At 41.0% G+C, this 17,383-nt stretch overlaps 1 protein-coding gene across 1 annotated transcript in view; it reads right to left on the bottom strand.

Annotated features, from left to right (window-relative positions):
- The window catches only part of wwc1 (WW and C2 domain containing 1), a 121,817-nt gene that overhangs the window by 76,813 nt on the left and 27,621 nt on the right, over window positions 1-17,383 (bottom strand). The window contains exons 2-6 of the mRNA XM_067996101.1: window positions 6,821-6,930; window positions 6,364-6,567; window positions 5,803-5,879; window positions 4,674-4,753; window positions 154-283 (exon numbers count right to left, since the gene is read on the bottom strand). Of these exons, the coding sequence (XP_067852202.1) occupies window positions 154-283; window positions 4,674-4,753; window positions 5,803-5,879; window positions 6,364-6,567; window positions 6,821-6,930 (601 nt within the window). The remainder of the gene's footprint in view (window positions 1-153; window positions 284-4,673; window positions 4,754-5,802; window positions 5,880-6,363; window positions 6,568-6,820; window positions 6,931-17,383) is intronic.

The raw sequence follows: 17,383 nt of genomic DNA, 5'->3' as shown, positions 1-17,383 counted from the left end.
ATTTGAAAATAAAAAATAATGAATTTAGTCAGTACTGCTGCCACTATGACTGCCTGATCCAAAACCAATCTCAAATTGGAAAGGATTCATTTTTCAGGTTTCAGAGTGAGTGATGAGTTGTAACATTTGACATGTACACCATTAAGACTTTACCTGTATGAGGTCTCTTTTTTCCTTCTCTCCTGAGCTAATAGCCTTTTTGATGGTTTTCATTTCATTCACAATCGCCTGTGCTTCATCGAGTTTGTATCCTCCCTGAGCCCCTGACATCTTTATATCAATTCTGTCATTGAAAATGCATGTAACAGTCAATAATTGGGAGGATACACAAGTTATTCAACATTTTCTGGCACAGCCAATCATATATTTTTAATTACAAGACTTTTACTACAAAAATGTAAAAACATTTGTTTTAAGGTTAGTTTTCTTAGAAAAAGTATTTACTGAACTTCCAAAATATATTTGAAGTGTTTTTCCAACAAAATAAAACAGATTATAATGCTGCTTTAAACTTTTCTCCTACACTTATTATCGATTGCTTCCATTAAAGTTACATAACATAGAGTGTTAAGAAAAATTGTAATTTATTATTGACCACTATTTCATACATTTCAACTCAGTAAACAGAAATCTAATAAATGATACACAAACAATATTTGTGAACTAATCTAATTATTGGGAATTTGAATATGTCTGCTCAAATATCAGCAGACGTATTCAATGTCCGCCATCACTTCTAGTGGAATATCCCAGAATCAAAGGCTGGACAGCCCACCCAGAAACCGCCCAAAACAGGAAGTAAATATTTAGATAATACAGGCCTTGGTTTATGACTTTAAAAAGGTGTACAAGTGTACAATTGATAATGACAGAAATAATTTGGCCTCCTCTAAATACTTAATTAGCTCAATTGTGATCACCTCTATTTAGTTAATTAGCATGTTGCAGACCCAGCAAAAAGACTCCAGTCTCAGAAAAGATGTTTTTTTTTTTAAATTGTGAAAGTGATATCAATCTTCAGCCACACAATCTACCTACACCTATCAAAGTACAAGAACAGTCCTGTCTTCATTCCTCTTCTTTTGGGGCAAATAATTATCCACACAACAGTTTAATCTTCACCCCTCTTTGCTGGGACAAACACCACCAACACTAATACACACTATCAGCCCTCCTTTACCTCCTCTCTTCTCAGAAGTAACAAGAACCATCAGGAGTCTTCACCCCTCTTTTCAGGGCTGAATCCAGTAATGAGAATAATGATGAAAAGCCCTGATAATCCATTTACTGTGGCCTATAAAGTACTAACAATGGCAGGAACAATAATTTCTTCCATAGAAGGCTTTTGTTATTTTCTCCCTGGTAACTATATCATCTCTCCAGCAGTTACAGCAAATACCTCCTACTCCAACAAATAGAATGATGGTGACCAGGAAGCTCTCCGACACACAAACATAATCTGCAGTTAGCAAAACAGGAAACAAAAGTATATATAAAGAAGCAAAGATGAAAAGGTAAAGGATTTTGCTTAAAGTTTCCAGGCAATTTGTTATCAACAAAGCCAATGCTAATCAAAAATTAGGATACATTCCAAGGGCATTTAACTACAAGTCTAAACAAGATAACCGGTTAGGGCACATTTTTAAATTGTGCGCGCAATTTTGGACACCGTACCTGCAAAAGGACAATGAAGTTTCAAAAACAATATTGATTCCAGGATTTGGTACTTGAAGTTAGAAGGAAAAAACTCAGAACTGATCATAATTTCCACAGGAGAAAAAAAAAACACTTAACGGGAGGTATGATCGAGGACTTTAAAGTGCTGAGGGCCATTGATGTGTATGTAAACAGATTATTTCAATGCACTGTGAGAACACAGCAGAGGACAGAGTTCAATGATAACAAGATTGAAGCCAGATTTAAAGAACTGCTCCCTTACTCCACCCCCGACCTGACAGAATAGTGATTATTATGGAAGAGTCCTAAAACCAATTCATGCTATGTCAATTAACACCTTCAGAACAAAAACAACTTGCATTTATATTGCACCTTTAACGTAGTAAAACATCCCAAAGCACTTCACAGGACCATTATCAGACAAAAATTGGATAACAAACTGGATAAATAACCCACTGAGAATGGGAATGGAGATTATTTCATAATCTGAAATGTGAGCCACAATGGTTCCTGTGCTGCCAGGACCATCGAAGGCAGTTGACCACAAATGAACAGTGGAGATGGGTGAAAATTCTGGAATTTTTCTTGATCATCTTTAAGGATCAGGGATAAAAAGGAGGTAGAGGCCACAATTTGGTGGATTATGTATCGTCTGTGGAAAAAATGGGCCTCGTTAGGCCAAATACACTTTTCTCGCTCTTCTCTTATGTTAAAAGGCACATCTTTTCCATTAAAATTGTATACTTTGAAGGTGGAGATTTTCTGGACAGAGCATCCACAACAAGAAAGAAATAAATTGTTCTTCTCAAAATCCAAGTCAAAAAAAGGAAAATCCAAGGAGATTCATGCCGTATTTGTGCGGAAAGATCCTGCATGTTAGAAACTGCAATGGACTTGACTATGGTTAGCTCAAGGAGGTAGAAAGTTTCTATTAGTCAGTAAGCAGCTTCCAGGATTACTTAGTCTGTCCAATTGGATCTTGTAATCTTTGGAACGACAGGAAATCCAAGGGCTTCGAACAGAAACAGTGCACCTTAAAAAAACTGACAAGCTGTTGAATGCAACTACTAAATTTTCTTTATTCCTGCAGCAAAGTCTAAGCAGCCAATATGAAAGACAGACAGCCCTCTTGATATCTCCACCTGACAGACAAACTGAAGTGTCCCAGGAAACACGATCCACTTGTACAACTATACTTGATCCCTGTTTGAGCATCAGCTATGACACTGTGCTCCTCGGCGTTACTGAGCAGACAGGTTGGTAAAGTGATCATGACACGAGTGCCGAATCATTATATTTTTGTAGACAAAAGGAGAACAGAGATGCAACTTTATATTCAGCGCAGGGGGGAAAAGATCACAACTGGTACAAAGATGTAAAGTCTTAAAAGACAAGGTGATCCACAGTTTCCCCCAACTGTGTGACAAGCTATTCATTTCATACCATCATGGAATTTTGGTACAGGTGGAGTTTATTCAGCCCATTGTGCCTTTCCCAGTGCTAGCTCCACCTATCCCATGTCCCTGCTCTTGCTCCATACTCGTTAATATTTTTCGTCAAGTGTTAACTCACTGCTAAATGTCTGATTGCCTTGGTTTTATAGGCACTTGTGGTAAAGTATTCCATATCTTAATAATCCTTTGCATAACAAAATCCTTCTAATCTCCCCTTTTATGTATTTAATTCTAATCCTGCATTTATGATCTGCTGTTACCAATTCTCTGACCCGTGGAAATAATCTTTCATTATTTAATCTCTCAAATGCTTTCATAATTTTGAGCATTCTATTAAATCCCTTCTCTGCTGTAGTGGATAAAGGCCTATTTTTTTTAATGTCTCTCATCATAACTAAATCTTCTCATCCCAGATATCATCTCAATGAATCCATGTTGCATCTTTTCTTAGATCCTCTCTGTCATGGGATGCCCAAAACTGCAAAAAATACACCAACTGCAGCCTAGCCAATGTCTGTATAGATTCATCATAATCATTACCTCCAGCTTTTGAATTCAATAACTGTATCTAAACCAGAATCCAATTTTCTCTTTTTCATCTACAATTATCCTTTTAACATCTCTGTATCTCCATACCTACATCTGGTCAGTTCCATTTTACACTTTAGGGTATTTCCATTCTCTTTCTTTTGACTTCAGATTTATCTGTGTTGAACTACATTTTCCACCATATTTTCTGTCTAAGTCCTCCTGTTTCGTTTCAAAGTTATCCTCACAATTTACCATGCCACGTAATTTATTATTATAAGCCAAATTTGATTTCATTCCTTCTATTACCATGTCTAGATCATTTATATATGTGGAGAACATATAAGGTCCCAACATAGGCAAGATGTAGCTAAGGGCATGCCCTATTAGAGAAACATTCATTCACTTCTATTCTCTGGTTTCTGTTCTTCAGTCATAGCCCTGTACATACCACCACTTTGCCTTTAAAGACAGATTCAGCGAGTCTACACTCCCAGAGTAGAGTTTTGCTGGACTAAAGCAAGAGTCATAAGTAGGGCTATAACATGAAAGCCCCAATTTCTGACTCAGACTCCCATCCATGAGTCATCTCTGGGAGTGTAGCTTCAGTGAACTTGCCTATCAAAGCTGTGACCGTAATCTTTGTAACAGGTTTCTTATGGACTTTATCAAACATTTTTCAAAGTACATAACACTCCCTTTATCCATCCTTGGTAACTTCCTCAAAGAATTTTATTAAGTTAGTAATGTGTTCAACAATGTTATCAAGGCTAACTGGTTCATAGTTACCGGGGTTATCCCTTTCCCTTTTTTTTTTAAATTCAGAAATGAAACCTTCACCGCCCTCCAGTTTTTGGTTACAATTCTTGTTTCCAAAGAATATGTATTTGAAGGATATATAAATGAGAAATAGTATAGTTATTTCTAGTGAAGATTGTACTTTTTCCTTATACAAACTCCTTACATGAAAGATAGTTTCTGAAAAAAAAGGTTTAACAGTCATCTTATACTTACGCTTTAAGAGTTTCAAATCCTTGTTCTTTGTACTGAAGTTCCTGCCTCATATGAGCTAGCTCCCTCTTCAGTTTATTCACCTATTATAATAAAAAAGTGTGAAGATTAGGATTTTTTTCTACAACAGTGTTTATTAGATAATTAACAGGCAGGAAGTTGTTTTACATACATGTATATCCTCTCTGCATTTTGTAGTTTTCTGTACGTATATACCAATTTTCCCCACTTCCTCTCCTGAAAGTGCTACTCATACAGCATTACATAAATTCTTGGTATACACTTTAAGACTGCATTGCAATCTTAAATGTTTCATCTACCCAGTATTTCTGCAGCAAACAGACAATTCCACATTCAAATCCAGTTTAAAGCTGAATTCTGTGAAGAGATTGCCTGTTTACACTATCAAAGCCATCACAGACACACGAATCAATAAGTGAATAGTTGATAAAAGGAAAAAAAAACAAATGCTGGAAGTCAGAAATAAAAACAGATAAAATCAGATCTGGGTTCTGATAAAGGTTTGAACTCGGAATGTTAACTTTATCTTTCATCCTGCAGATGCTGACGGACTTTCGAGCGCTTTGTTTTTCCTCAAATAAATACTTGAATTATTTTCCAACAGGAGGTAATGGCAATGACCAGAGAAAGTTCTTTTTTTAAATACTAGTCAATCTCCCACGACATTGCACCTGGGGAGTTAAGACCAAGAGCAGGGTCTTGTTCGTGTCTAGCAGGGTTAGTGGGCAGGGAGATAACTGAACTACGGCATTGAGCCACGTCCTGCCTTTCAACTCCTTCCTCGACTGATTTTCTAATTCATTTTCTAGTCAGTTTACCGATTTTGTTCAAGCTCTGCACTTTTTCCACAGAACCATTTTTGTTTACTTTTTTTTCTCTTACGTGGTACCAAAGTTGTGTTTCTAATTTTTACTTTAGGTGGCCCTATCACATAACATTACACTCACAGAGGCAGGTCTCACCAGATACTTGTTTTAAACCTTTAAGTTCTGGAATATGAATAAGCATTCTACAGCTGTAAACTACAAGAATTCGAAAGGATAAGTATGACCAATTTAGTGGCTCCATAAAAACTGACAGTCACAACTTGATGAATGATGTTTGTTCTTACCCTAGATTTTGTTGTTGAAATTTCTGCCTTGAGAATGTCTGGGTCATACTTAGTACTAGACGAAGAGCCCGAGAATACTGAAAAACAACCACGAAAATATTCACACATGAAAATTTTGCCTCTTAAATGCAACGTATATAAAAATAGAATAATAGGCACACTCTATAATGCTCATGGAAACTTAAGGCAATCCTTTAAAAAAGCAATGGACAATATTCTTTGCAGATGCAGAGCCATACCTAACAAAAATTTAATCGATCTGTGTCTTAAACTGTGGTATCATTCTGGTGAAACTGCATTTGAAGTTAGCCAGTTCCCCCAACAGACTAAGATGGGAATCCAAATAGCCAGAAATGGGGAACTAATTAACCAAAAGAGGGAAATCATTAACCAAAAGTCAGAAATTGGCTGCAGACTAAGTCGTAGAGTGGGGAACACCTGCATCTTAAGCTTTGTCATATATATTGTGCATTAGGATAAGTGGATGAAATTCTCCATTAATGTAAATAAAAATCAACAAATACTTCTCTAAGCAGAAGGAAATAGTTTATCAGTACTCACAGCTGGTCTGGGAACCAGATTTATCCTTCCAGACATCATTTAGCTGCCTGTATTCCTGTTGAGCCAATTCTAATCTCTGTTGCTTCACTTGGTAGATTTCCTTCTGTGCAGTTAGTGCATCCTGTGCTATTATCAGATAGTCTTTCAACATGCGCTCCTGTTCTCTTCGCCACTGAGCGCGAGGATCCTCTATCTGTGTTGTCTCTAAGATAATAAACGATGAAATTGTGTTTACATCTATTTTTTTTTAAATGAATGAAACATGCACAAAGCCTTCAAGAGGTGACAATGGTCTGATTATGCCAAAATCTGGTTGTGGGATTTGCTGAACTAAGAACACAAAAAAATGTACACATTTATTTTTCACCAAAAAACTACAGAATAATGGAATTGCTTTGCAGTTTCTGATTAAATACTTAGAGGTGAAGCAATATAATTCTATAATTGGAATACTTACGTGTATTATGATCAATGTAATAGACTCCAACTTGTGCATCAAATGCTTCTTCCCAACCCAGTGGCAATTCATCTCCTACACAGTCGCCAAAGGTGAGGGGTTTGGTCCATCTACAGAACAAATAGGAAAAAATGTCAGCCTCCTACTCTTTAAAAATACGATTAACAATTAATTAATGCTGCATATCACAGTAGTCAGTAGTGTAAATCTATTACCGTGCAGTTTATGTAATGTTGTTTATCACCCAGAAACGCCCAGCGCCAGTTAAAGAATAATAACAATATGCATTTATATAGCATCCATCGCACAGAAAAACATCCCAAGATGCTTCGCAGAGGCATAAGGGAAAAAATGGACACTGAGCCGAAGGAAGAGATATTAGGCAGGGCATCTAAAAGCTTGGTCAAAGCAGGGGATTTTAAGGAGCTTCTTAAAAGGAAGAAAGGGAGGTGTAGACATTTAGGCAGGGAATTCCACAACGTTGGGCCTAGGCAGCTGAAGGCAAGGCCACGCCACATTCGGGATGAAGGGAGGAGCTCTACTAGAGGTCGGGGCTACAAGAAATGGAGAGCTCAGGTGGGAGGGGTATGTAGGGTTAGAGAATATTATAGAAATAGGGAGGGGCAAGGCCATGAAGGAGAATTTTAAGTCAGGCGTTGGGGGGCCAGAAGCCAATGTAGGTCAGCAAGGACAGGGTGATGGGTGAGCAAGTGTTGGTGCAGGATAGGACATGGGCAGCAGAGTCTTACGGAGATTGGGAAGCCAGCCAGGACAGCATCGGAGTGACAACAACATGGATGAGGATTTCAGCAGAAAATAGACAGGGGGAGATTGGGGGGGGGGGGGGGGGGGGGGGAGGGAGGAAGGTGGGCAATGTTACAGGAGGTGGAAGTAGGTGGTTTCTGTGATAGAGAAGATGAGGTTGGAGGCTCAGCCTGGGGTCAAATAGAATGCAGAGACTGCAAATAGTTTGGTTCAGCCGAGACAGTAGCCAGGAAGGGGGATGGATTTGGAGGCAAGAGTACGGAGTTTGTAGCAGGAGCCAAAGATAACGACTTTGGTCATCACAATGTTTAGCTGGAAGAAATTGCAGCTCATCCAAGATTAGATTTTCAACAAACAGTCTGAAACCGCAGACACAGTGGAGGGGGTCGAAAGAGGTGGTGAAGAGGTAGAGCTGGTGTCATCAATGTAAATGTGGAAGATGACCCCTTGTCTGCAGACAATATCACCCAGGGCAGCAGGTAGATAAGAAAGAGGAGGGGGCCAAATATGGGGGATTCCCAAAGTGATGATGAGGGGTTGGAAGAGAAATATTGCTGCAGATACTCTGGCTATGATCAGATAGGTAAGGCGAGCCAAGCAAGGGCAGTTGCACAGAGCTGGATGACAAAGTGGCATTGGAGGAGGATGCAGCCTTTGACAAGGTCAACCACACTAAAGAAATCAAGGAAGACCAGGGTAACACACCATGGTCACAGTCACAGAAAGTGTTATTCATGACTTTGGTTGGAGCCATTTCAGTGCTCTGTGAAGGGCAGAATCCTGTTGAGGGATTTAAACAGTGGCCAGGAAGAGTAATTGAGTGGTCAACAGTTTAGCAGAATGGGGTTGAGGGGGCAGGAGGTGGGTCACATGGATGAGATGAGTTTGGAATGGACGGGGGTGGGGGTGGGCAGAGATGGGAAAGAAACAGCAGAGAAACCTGAGACTAGGATTGAGGTCTAGGGTAGAGCAGCCTCGATGAAGGTTTGGTTTGGTTGGCAGGGGAAAGCAGCAGAGACAGCTGAACATGTGGTTCAACAGCTGAACAAACTCCACTGCTCTCTACAACTGCTAAATACCAGATATCTAACTGCAATTGGTATATCTTGAATACCATCTCAATTCTCAGCTTTAAAAACATTCCATCATTCATATTGTTAGGAAAACATCTAAAAGTAACAAAAGCTTGAAGGAGGACATGACTGCTCAAAGCTCACATTTATTTTGATTCCTGCCAATACCATCCAATCACTGAGCACCAGTAAAGAAATGGAAGATATTGCAAATGCAAACTGAACAAAATATAAACTTCACCTGTTCGTCTGGCTCAATCAATGTGAGTAAATTGAAAAACAGCTGAAACAGCATAACATTAAAATGGTGGTCACTGCACCTAGTCATCTTGATAGGACACTTAAAATATGCCAAAGTGCTGCTCAAAAACAATGCCTCTAGCGCCATTGAGTGCGCTAATAGGCATAACCAGCTCAGGTAATTTCAATTTATGGAAAAAGTCCTTCAGAATAAATTTGCAGCTCAATATTTTTTAAAAATTCGTTCATGCGATGTGGGCGTTGCTGGCAAGGCCAGCATTTATTGCTCATCCCTAATTGCCCTTGAAAAGGTGGTGGTGAGCCGCCTTCTTGAACCTCTGCAGTCCGTGTGGTGAAGATTCTCCCACAGTGCTGTTAGGAAGGGAGTTCCAGGATTTTGACCCAGCGACGATGAAGGACTGGCAATATACTTCCAAGTCGGGATGGTGTGTGACTTAGAGGGGAACGTGCAGGTGGTGTTGTTCCCATGTTCCTGCTGCCCTTGTCCTTCTAGATGGTAGAGGTTGCGGGTTTGGGAGGTGCTGTTGAAGAAGCCTTGGCGAGTTGCTGCCGTGCATCCTGTGGATGGTACACACTGCAGCCATGGCGTGCTGGTGGTGAAGGGAGTGAATGTTTAGGGTGGGTGATGGGGTGCCAATCAAACGGGCCGCTTTGTCCTGGATGATGTCAAGCTTCTTGAGTGTTGTTGGAGCTGCACTCATCCAGGCAAGTGGAGAGTATTCCATCACACTCCTGACTTGTGCCTTGTAGATGGTGGAAAGGCTTTGGGGAGTCAGGAGGTGAGTCACTCGCCACAGAATACCCAGCCTCTGACCTGCTCTTGTAGCCACAGTATTTATGTGGCTGGTCCAGTTAGGTTTCTGGTCAATGGTGACCCCCAAGATATTGATGGTGGGGGATTCGGCAATGTTAATGCCGTTGAATGTCAAGGGGAGGTGGTTAGACTCCAGAACTGCTCAACAAGCTACAAACACCATTCAATCTACAGTTTAAGCAACTACCTACTCACAATCACAATATAGCACAAGTAAATCTCCATCTTCACTTCTGCGAAGAGTAATATTAAGTATAAATGATCTGCAGTGCATCATTGGGTGACGTCGGTGGAACACAGCAAATTTCAAACCGCACTGGTTTCATTCTCAAATGCGGATAAGTGGACACTGGGAACAAAATGCTGATTACCTGTCTCTCTGCTGCTACCACTGCAATTTGAGAAAGTCAGTTTTCCATCAATGGAGGCCAAACTTATACATACTGCCTTCTAAGAATGAAACAGCAATTATAAAGCAGTTTCACAATAACGTAAGTAGTATTGGTAACTCTCCTCCATTGATCTGAAAATGTGATTCACCAAACAATATGAGTACACTCTATCACTGCTAGGAAACTGACTTTCTCTTAATTTGCAAAGAGGTATCAGGAAAGAGAGATACAGGGAACAAAGCACGCAAGAATAAAATCCACTAGGTAAGGCCAAGCACATAGTCAACTTTAAAAATGACTGAAAATGCAATTATTTTTACATTGTTCCGGCTGCTTTAGAAACTGCTCTGCAGTATAAATGAAGCAATTTCTATAGCATCAGGACTCTAATGCGGATATTGCTGAAGCAGTTATGCAAATATAAATGCAACATTAAACCTTATCATCACCTAGTGATGTTAAGTCCTTGATCTTTGCAGTACCAAAGAATTTAATGAGCTGGGATGTATCTTTAATCATATCTAATATCGACAGGCACTGAAAAAATACAATTACCCAGCCAACTTCTTTTTCAGTACACTCATGGTCAAGCTAAGTCAAGCACTGCACCGAAATGTGCAGCTGAGATGCCATATCTAATAGTGTTTTCTTGTGGCAGCAAAAGGTTATTAAGAAACAAAACATAAGCAAAATTCAGTTACAGTTGAATGACACTACATGCTGCTATGGGAGCATATTTGTTTATCAAGTAAGAACACAGATTATACTCAAGACTGAAGAGCGGACTGCTACACGTCACAGAACAGACAGGACCACTGATAAAAAGATGAAAATTTGCCTGGGCAAGTTGATTTTATATGATAGATAAGATGTACTGAAAGGTGGTTACATCTATACAAGAAAATTATTAAAAAGTATGCTATGGCAATTGAATCAAATATCAGTCAATGCTTCCAGATTGTATGAATTCCGATGCAGTAAAATATTGTCCATTTCAACCCTTCTGTGGAGGTTCACTTTTTCTGATACCTGTGAAACATTTTTACAACACCACAGCAGAATTGGATTTTCATAGCTGATCAGAAATCAATGTGCATTTCCAGACATGTATTTCATGGATCCTCCCAACCAGCCAATTTACTGTAGAATTTCTGTTTGCCTGATAAGAAATGCATACTTTCTCCCAGGACAGACACGTTTCACCTGTCTAAGTCCAGAGAGCTTAGGTGCAGGTTACCAAGTCAAGCTAGGGGACCTCCAGGTGTGTGCAGGGAAATGCTGGGGTTAGCCAACTAAATCCATACAGTTTACAAAGTATTGCTGAGTTTTCTGCTGCTTGTTTAGCTGGAACCACCCATCCATTGGGACACGGCCTTCAGGGTTATCTGGAGCCAATTGGCTAGAAACCCAGTTCCCGCTGACAGGTTGACCACTGCAGGTCCCATTAGTGAACCAGACAAGTGATTGACCATCACAGTGCCCTGGAATACTGCAGACTTACCTGGCTCAGGTATTCGATTAACATTTGGTCTGATGATGTCACTATTTATATTAATCTAATATTTTTCCTCTCAATGATCCAGAGTGAATTTTTATGTTTCTTTCCCAACTAGTGTCAAACATATTTTCTTAAGCACACACACACTTTGGGTGAGAAACAGAATAATGCTGCTACCCCTAAAAATTAGCACAGAAAGAGGCATGAGGGAACTAACAAATATGTGTTTAGATGAGACAAAGATAAATACATAAAAATATAGGTAAATTTCTAATTCAAATTCTATCTGTATTTAAAGTTGAGTTCATTTTTCAAAAGCTGCTTGGCCTTCAATTGTAGGAACATGAAGCTAATTCACCAATTTCTCAGCATCACACTGCCCCATATTTGGTATCATGCTAAATATTCATAGCACCAAGGTTCCAGTGTAGCATTTATAGTTTTTATAACCTTCTGCACAGCATTTTCAACGTTTCATTATTGCATATCTTTGTGCTATTTCTTAAAAGCCACCATCCAACAGCCTTTATGTAGGTAAAGTCAGCAGAAATGTGGAGATGCACATCATTCCCATCATATTCATGATAGATGATAAGTATGGGCAAGCAGGTTAGTAAATTGCAGGTATTTACTACAGACAGTTTCCATTATTGTACTGTTGCTGTCCCTCACACTGTATTCCATTATTGTACTCAGTGACTCAAGAACAATGGACGCACCCACATGGAACCTCTAGCCCCGCCCCAGCCAGTACATGCGAGGTCAGAGAGAAGTTTCCTGATTAAAATATCACTGGTGGGCACCTGCACCACTAGTGGTGAATCTTGGGCGATAGCTAGTCCAGGCATTCCACAAAATACAGTGGAGTTGACCCACGCTGGTGACCTTGTTTTACACGCGAGAGAAATTGAGAGAGACAGACAGAGAGAAATACAGTGTCACAAATGTCTGACTTAAAAGCAGTTAACCATCACCATATATGGAATATTGGTCGCACTCAATCGTAGCAAAAATTAAGAAAGCAATTTACATCTAAGATCAAAAAATGAAAAATATTTAGCATAGCATTCATGCAATTTGATTTGAAGTACCCCAAGTAAAATAGATTACAATGAACATCTTTTAATTTGAAGTTTGTTTTTTTGCTTTTCAAGCAATTTGAATTAAGCAACAGGAGGCATAATAAATAATAAACCATTTACAGATAATTTGAATTAAGAGGTAAGAGATTGTGAATTAAAGGGAGAAGGCTATACTGAATGTGGTGGGGGCACAAGGGATGGAATGTCTCATGCTTGTGAGGATTTCCTGACCAAACCTGGAATAGTACTGGCTAAAAGGAACAGCAACAACTTGCATTTCTTCAGCCCACATTAGTACATAAAAGGAATCGCAAAACACTTTGCATTAAAAGAGGTGAAATTGACGGGAAATGGAAAGTGGATAGAAGTAAAGTGGGAGACCGAATTAGTGGCTTTGGTTTTCCAAATGTGGAGGAAATTGCAGCTCGTCCAAGACTAGTTATCGGAAAAGCAGTTTGACAGCAAGGAGGCAGTGGAGCGGTCAAGAGAGGTAGAGCTGGGTTTCATCAACGTACGAATGGAAGCTGACCTGTCTGAGGACGATGGCGCCTATGGAGCAACATATAGATGACAATGAGATTTACAGATGAACAGAAAATGTCTTCTGTGCTGTTATTTATGTTGGAGGGGGCTGAGGATTGAACTTTGGGGAACTCTCGAGTGAGGGGCAGGAAGGGAAGGCATTGCCAGATATTAGGTTTGGGTACAGATACTAAGCGAGGGCAACCTCAGTTGTCCAACAGAGGAGAGGCATTGGGGGATGATGGTATTAACTGTGTCAAAGGCTGCAGAGAGGTTGAGGAGGCCGAGGATCTGCTTTGTGACTTTTGTTAGGGCTGTTTGGCTGCTGCAGCTGGGACAGAAACCTGATTGGAGAGATTCAAACCTGGAGCTGCAGGAAAGATGGACACAGAGTTGCCAGGTGACATCACATTCAAGGACTTTGGAGATAAAAGTGGTGTTGAAGATGGGACAGAGGTGTAAAGGGTGGGATTTTTGAGGAGGGGGTTGGAAAGTGAAGGACTGAAAGCCGGTAAATCCCAAGGGCCTGATAATCTATATCCTAGAGTACTAAAAGAGGTAGCCATGGAAATAGTGGATGCATTAGTTGTCATCTTCCAAGATTCTATAGATTACGGAACAGTACCTGCAGATTGGAGGGTGGCAAATGTAACCCCACTATTTAAAAAAGGGAGAGAAAACAGGGAACTACAGACCGGTTAGCCTAACATCAGTAGTAGGGAAAATGCTAGTCTATTATAAAGGATGTGATAACAGGACACTTAGAAAATATCAATGGGATTAGACAAAGTCAGCATGGATTTATGAAAGGGAAATCATGTTGACAAACCTACTGGAGTTTTTTGAGGATGTAACTGGTAGAATAGATAAGGGAGAACCAGTGGATGTGGTTTATTTGGATTTTCAGAAGGCCTTTGATAAAGTCCCACATAAGAGGTCAGTGTGCAAAATTAAAGCACATGGGGGGATTGGTGGCAATATACTGGCATGGATTGAAAATCGGTTAACAGACAGGAAACAGAGTAGGAATAAATGGATCTTTCTCGGGGTGGCAGGCAGTGACTAGTGGGGTATCACAGGGATCAGTGTTTGGGCCCTAGCTATTCACAATATATATCAATGATTTGGATGAGGGAACCAAATGTAATATTTCCAAATTTGCTGATGACACAAAACTAGGAGGGATCATGAGTTGTGAGGAGGATGCAAAGAGGCTTCAAGGCGATTTAGACAAGTTGAGAGAGTGGGCAAATACATGGCAGATGCAGTATAATGTGGATAAATATGAAGTTATCCACTTCAGAAGGAAAAACAGAAAGGCAGAGTATTATTTAAATGGTGATAGATTGGGGAATGTTGATGTACAAAGGGACCTGGGTGTCCTTGTATGCCAGTCACTGAAAGCAAGCATGCAGGTACAGCAAGCAGTTAGGAAGACAAATGGTATGTTGGCCTTCATTGCAAGAGGATTTGAGTATAGGAGCAAGGATGTCTTCCTGTAGTTATACAGGGCCTTGGTGAGACCACATCTGGAGTATTGTGTGCAGTTTTGGTCTCCTCACCTAATAAAGGATATACTTGCCATAGAGGGAGTGGAGTGAAGGTTCACCAGACTGATCCCTGGGATGGCAGGACTGTTGTATGAGGAGAAATTGGGTCGACTCGGCCTGGATTCACTCGAGTTTAGAAGAATGAGAGGGGATCTCATTGAAACATATAAAATTCCGTCAGGGCTAGACAGACTGGATGCAGGGAGGATGTTTCCCCTGGCTGGAGGGTCCAGAACGAGGGGGTCACAGTCTCAGGATACGAGGTAGGACATTTAGGATTGAGAAGAGGAGAAATTTCTTCACTCAGAGCGAGGTGAACCTGTAGAATTCTCTACCACAGAAGGCTGTGTAGGCCAAGTCACTGAATATATTTAAGAAGGAGCTAGATAGATTTCTAGACACAAAAGGCATCAAGGGGCATGGGGAGAGAGCGGGAATATGGTATTGAGATAGAGGATCAGCTATGATCATATTGAATGGCGGAGCAGGCTCTAAGGGCCTACTCCTGCTCCTATTTTCTATGTTTCTATGTAATGTCAGCTAGCATGGAACCAAGGGAAGCTGGGTGGTCAGCAGTTTAGTGTGACAGGGATCAAGGGAGCAGGAGGAGAGTCTTATGGAGGAGTTCAGAGAAGGCATAAGGGGAAAATAGGAGAAAAACACAAGATCAGGGTTAGGGCAGGGGGGAGGTTTGGCTTAGTGTGGAAGGGAAAGGGGAGAAAAATAGCAGAGGCAGCTGAACAATGGTCTCAATCTTAGTGACAAAGAAGTCCATGAGCTCTTTGCACTTATTGGTGGTGGTAACGTAGAAGGGACATGGGAGGGGGGTTTAAGGAGATTGGCGGCCTCAAAGCACTTTACAGCAAATGAAATACTTTTGAAGCATAGTCACTGTTGTAATGTAGGGAAACGCAGCAGCCAATTTACACGTAGCAAGGTCCCACAAACAGCAATGTGATAATGACCAAATAATCTGTTTTAGTGATGTTGGTTGAGGGATAAATATTGGCCAGGACACCAGGGAGAACTTCCTTGCTCTTCTTTGAAATAATGCAATGGGAACTTTTGCATCCACCTGAGGGCAGACAGAGCCTCGGCTTAACATGCCATCTGACAGTGCAGCACTTCCTCAGCCTGGATTTTGAGCTCAAGTGTCTGGAGTGGGACTTGAACCCACAACCTTATGACTCAGAGGCAAGGGTGCTACCACTGAGCCATGGTTGACACCTTGTACATGACGTTACAAATATGGGGGTCACAATCATTCAAGAAATAATTTTAACTTTGATCAGTGCAGTCTCAGTGCTGTGGGTTTTGTAGAAGTCAGAATGTAGGATCACAAGGAGTGGTAGGAAAGTTATTCTGAGGCAATATTTTGATCCAGGACTTTTGAAAGAATAGGAGGATTAAAGATAGGATAGCAGTTGGAGAGAACGGAGGGCTTAAAGGTGATTTTTTGAAGAGGAGGGGTAAAGGAAAGACAACAGTAGGGGATAGGAATAGATTGATGTCGTCAGCAAGCTGGTGCTGAAGAGGTGAAGTCAAATAGTCAGGGGCTTGGAAGGGATCAAGGGAGTAAATGGTCTGCTTCATGGACAAGCTGGGTGTGCTGAGAAGAAAATAGATCAGAACATGGAATAGTAGAGGCTTGTTTGAGAAAGAGGACTGCGAGTTGAGGGGCAGTCAGAGGAGGCAGCCAAGAACTTAGGAAGGGAACTTGCCTCATTTGCATATGGGCTGATCAGTGGCAAATGAAGCTCAAAATGGATAAATGCAAGGCAAGTGCATAACGGAAGTAAAAAAAAGAGGCACATGTACTCCATAGGTTGGATAGAACTTATCAATGGGGAAGCTCAGAGACCTAGGGAATTGATTAGTTAACTTATTGCTCACCATGTCAAAACAGTGTGAGGTATAACAAACAAAGCAATCCTCAGAGCAAGCTGAAGCTCTACTTGGAACTGGTCAAGCTGCATCTGGAATACTGCATACAGTTCTGGCTGAGCAAATCCTTTTATGCTGGGCTGTACGACGTGAAGCCCACAGACAGCACGTCCTCCCAGTCTTTCCTGTCCTCTATCAAGGAAGTCTTAGAGGACAGCGAGCGGGAGAGCATGGATTGGCCACTGACCTTGGACGAGCTGACAAAGGCCATCCAGTCCTTCAAGAAAAGCAGAACTCCCGGAAGTGACGAGTTACCGGTTGAGCTGTACACGGCTCTGTGGGACTGGATAGGCCCAGACCTACTGGAAGTGTACGGGGGTATGCTTCAGGTAGGCAGCAAGTCAGAGTCCACAAGGAAAGGCATCATCACCCTCATCTACAAGCGGAAGGGAGAAATCAAAAATTGGCGACCCATTTCCTTACTAAATGGCGACTACAAGATTCTGTCTATGGCCATTGCCAACATGCTCAAGTCTGCTCTGGAGTGGGTGATTCATTTGGATCAGGCCTGTACTGTAGCCGGCAGGAAGATCTCTGATAGCCTTGTGCTGCTCAGGGATGCGATCGCCGACGTGCAGGACGGGGGTGAACACCTGCCTCATCAGCCTGGACCAGAAGTCCTTTGACAGAATATCCCACACGTAAATGATAGATATGCTCTC

The sequence above is a fragment of the Heptranchias perlo genome, chromosome 14, assembly GCF_035084215.1.
Source record: "Heptranchias perlo isolate sHepPer1 chromosome 14, sHepPer1.hap1, whole genome shotgun sequence".
Lineage (NCBI taxonomy): Eukaryota > Metazoa > Chordata > Chondrichthyes > Hexanchiformes > Hexanchidae > Heptranchias > Heptranchias perlo.
This window is presented reverse-complemented; position numbering and strand designations above follow the sequence as displayed.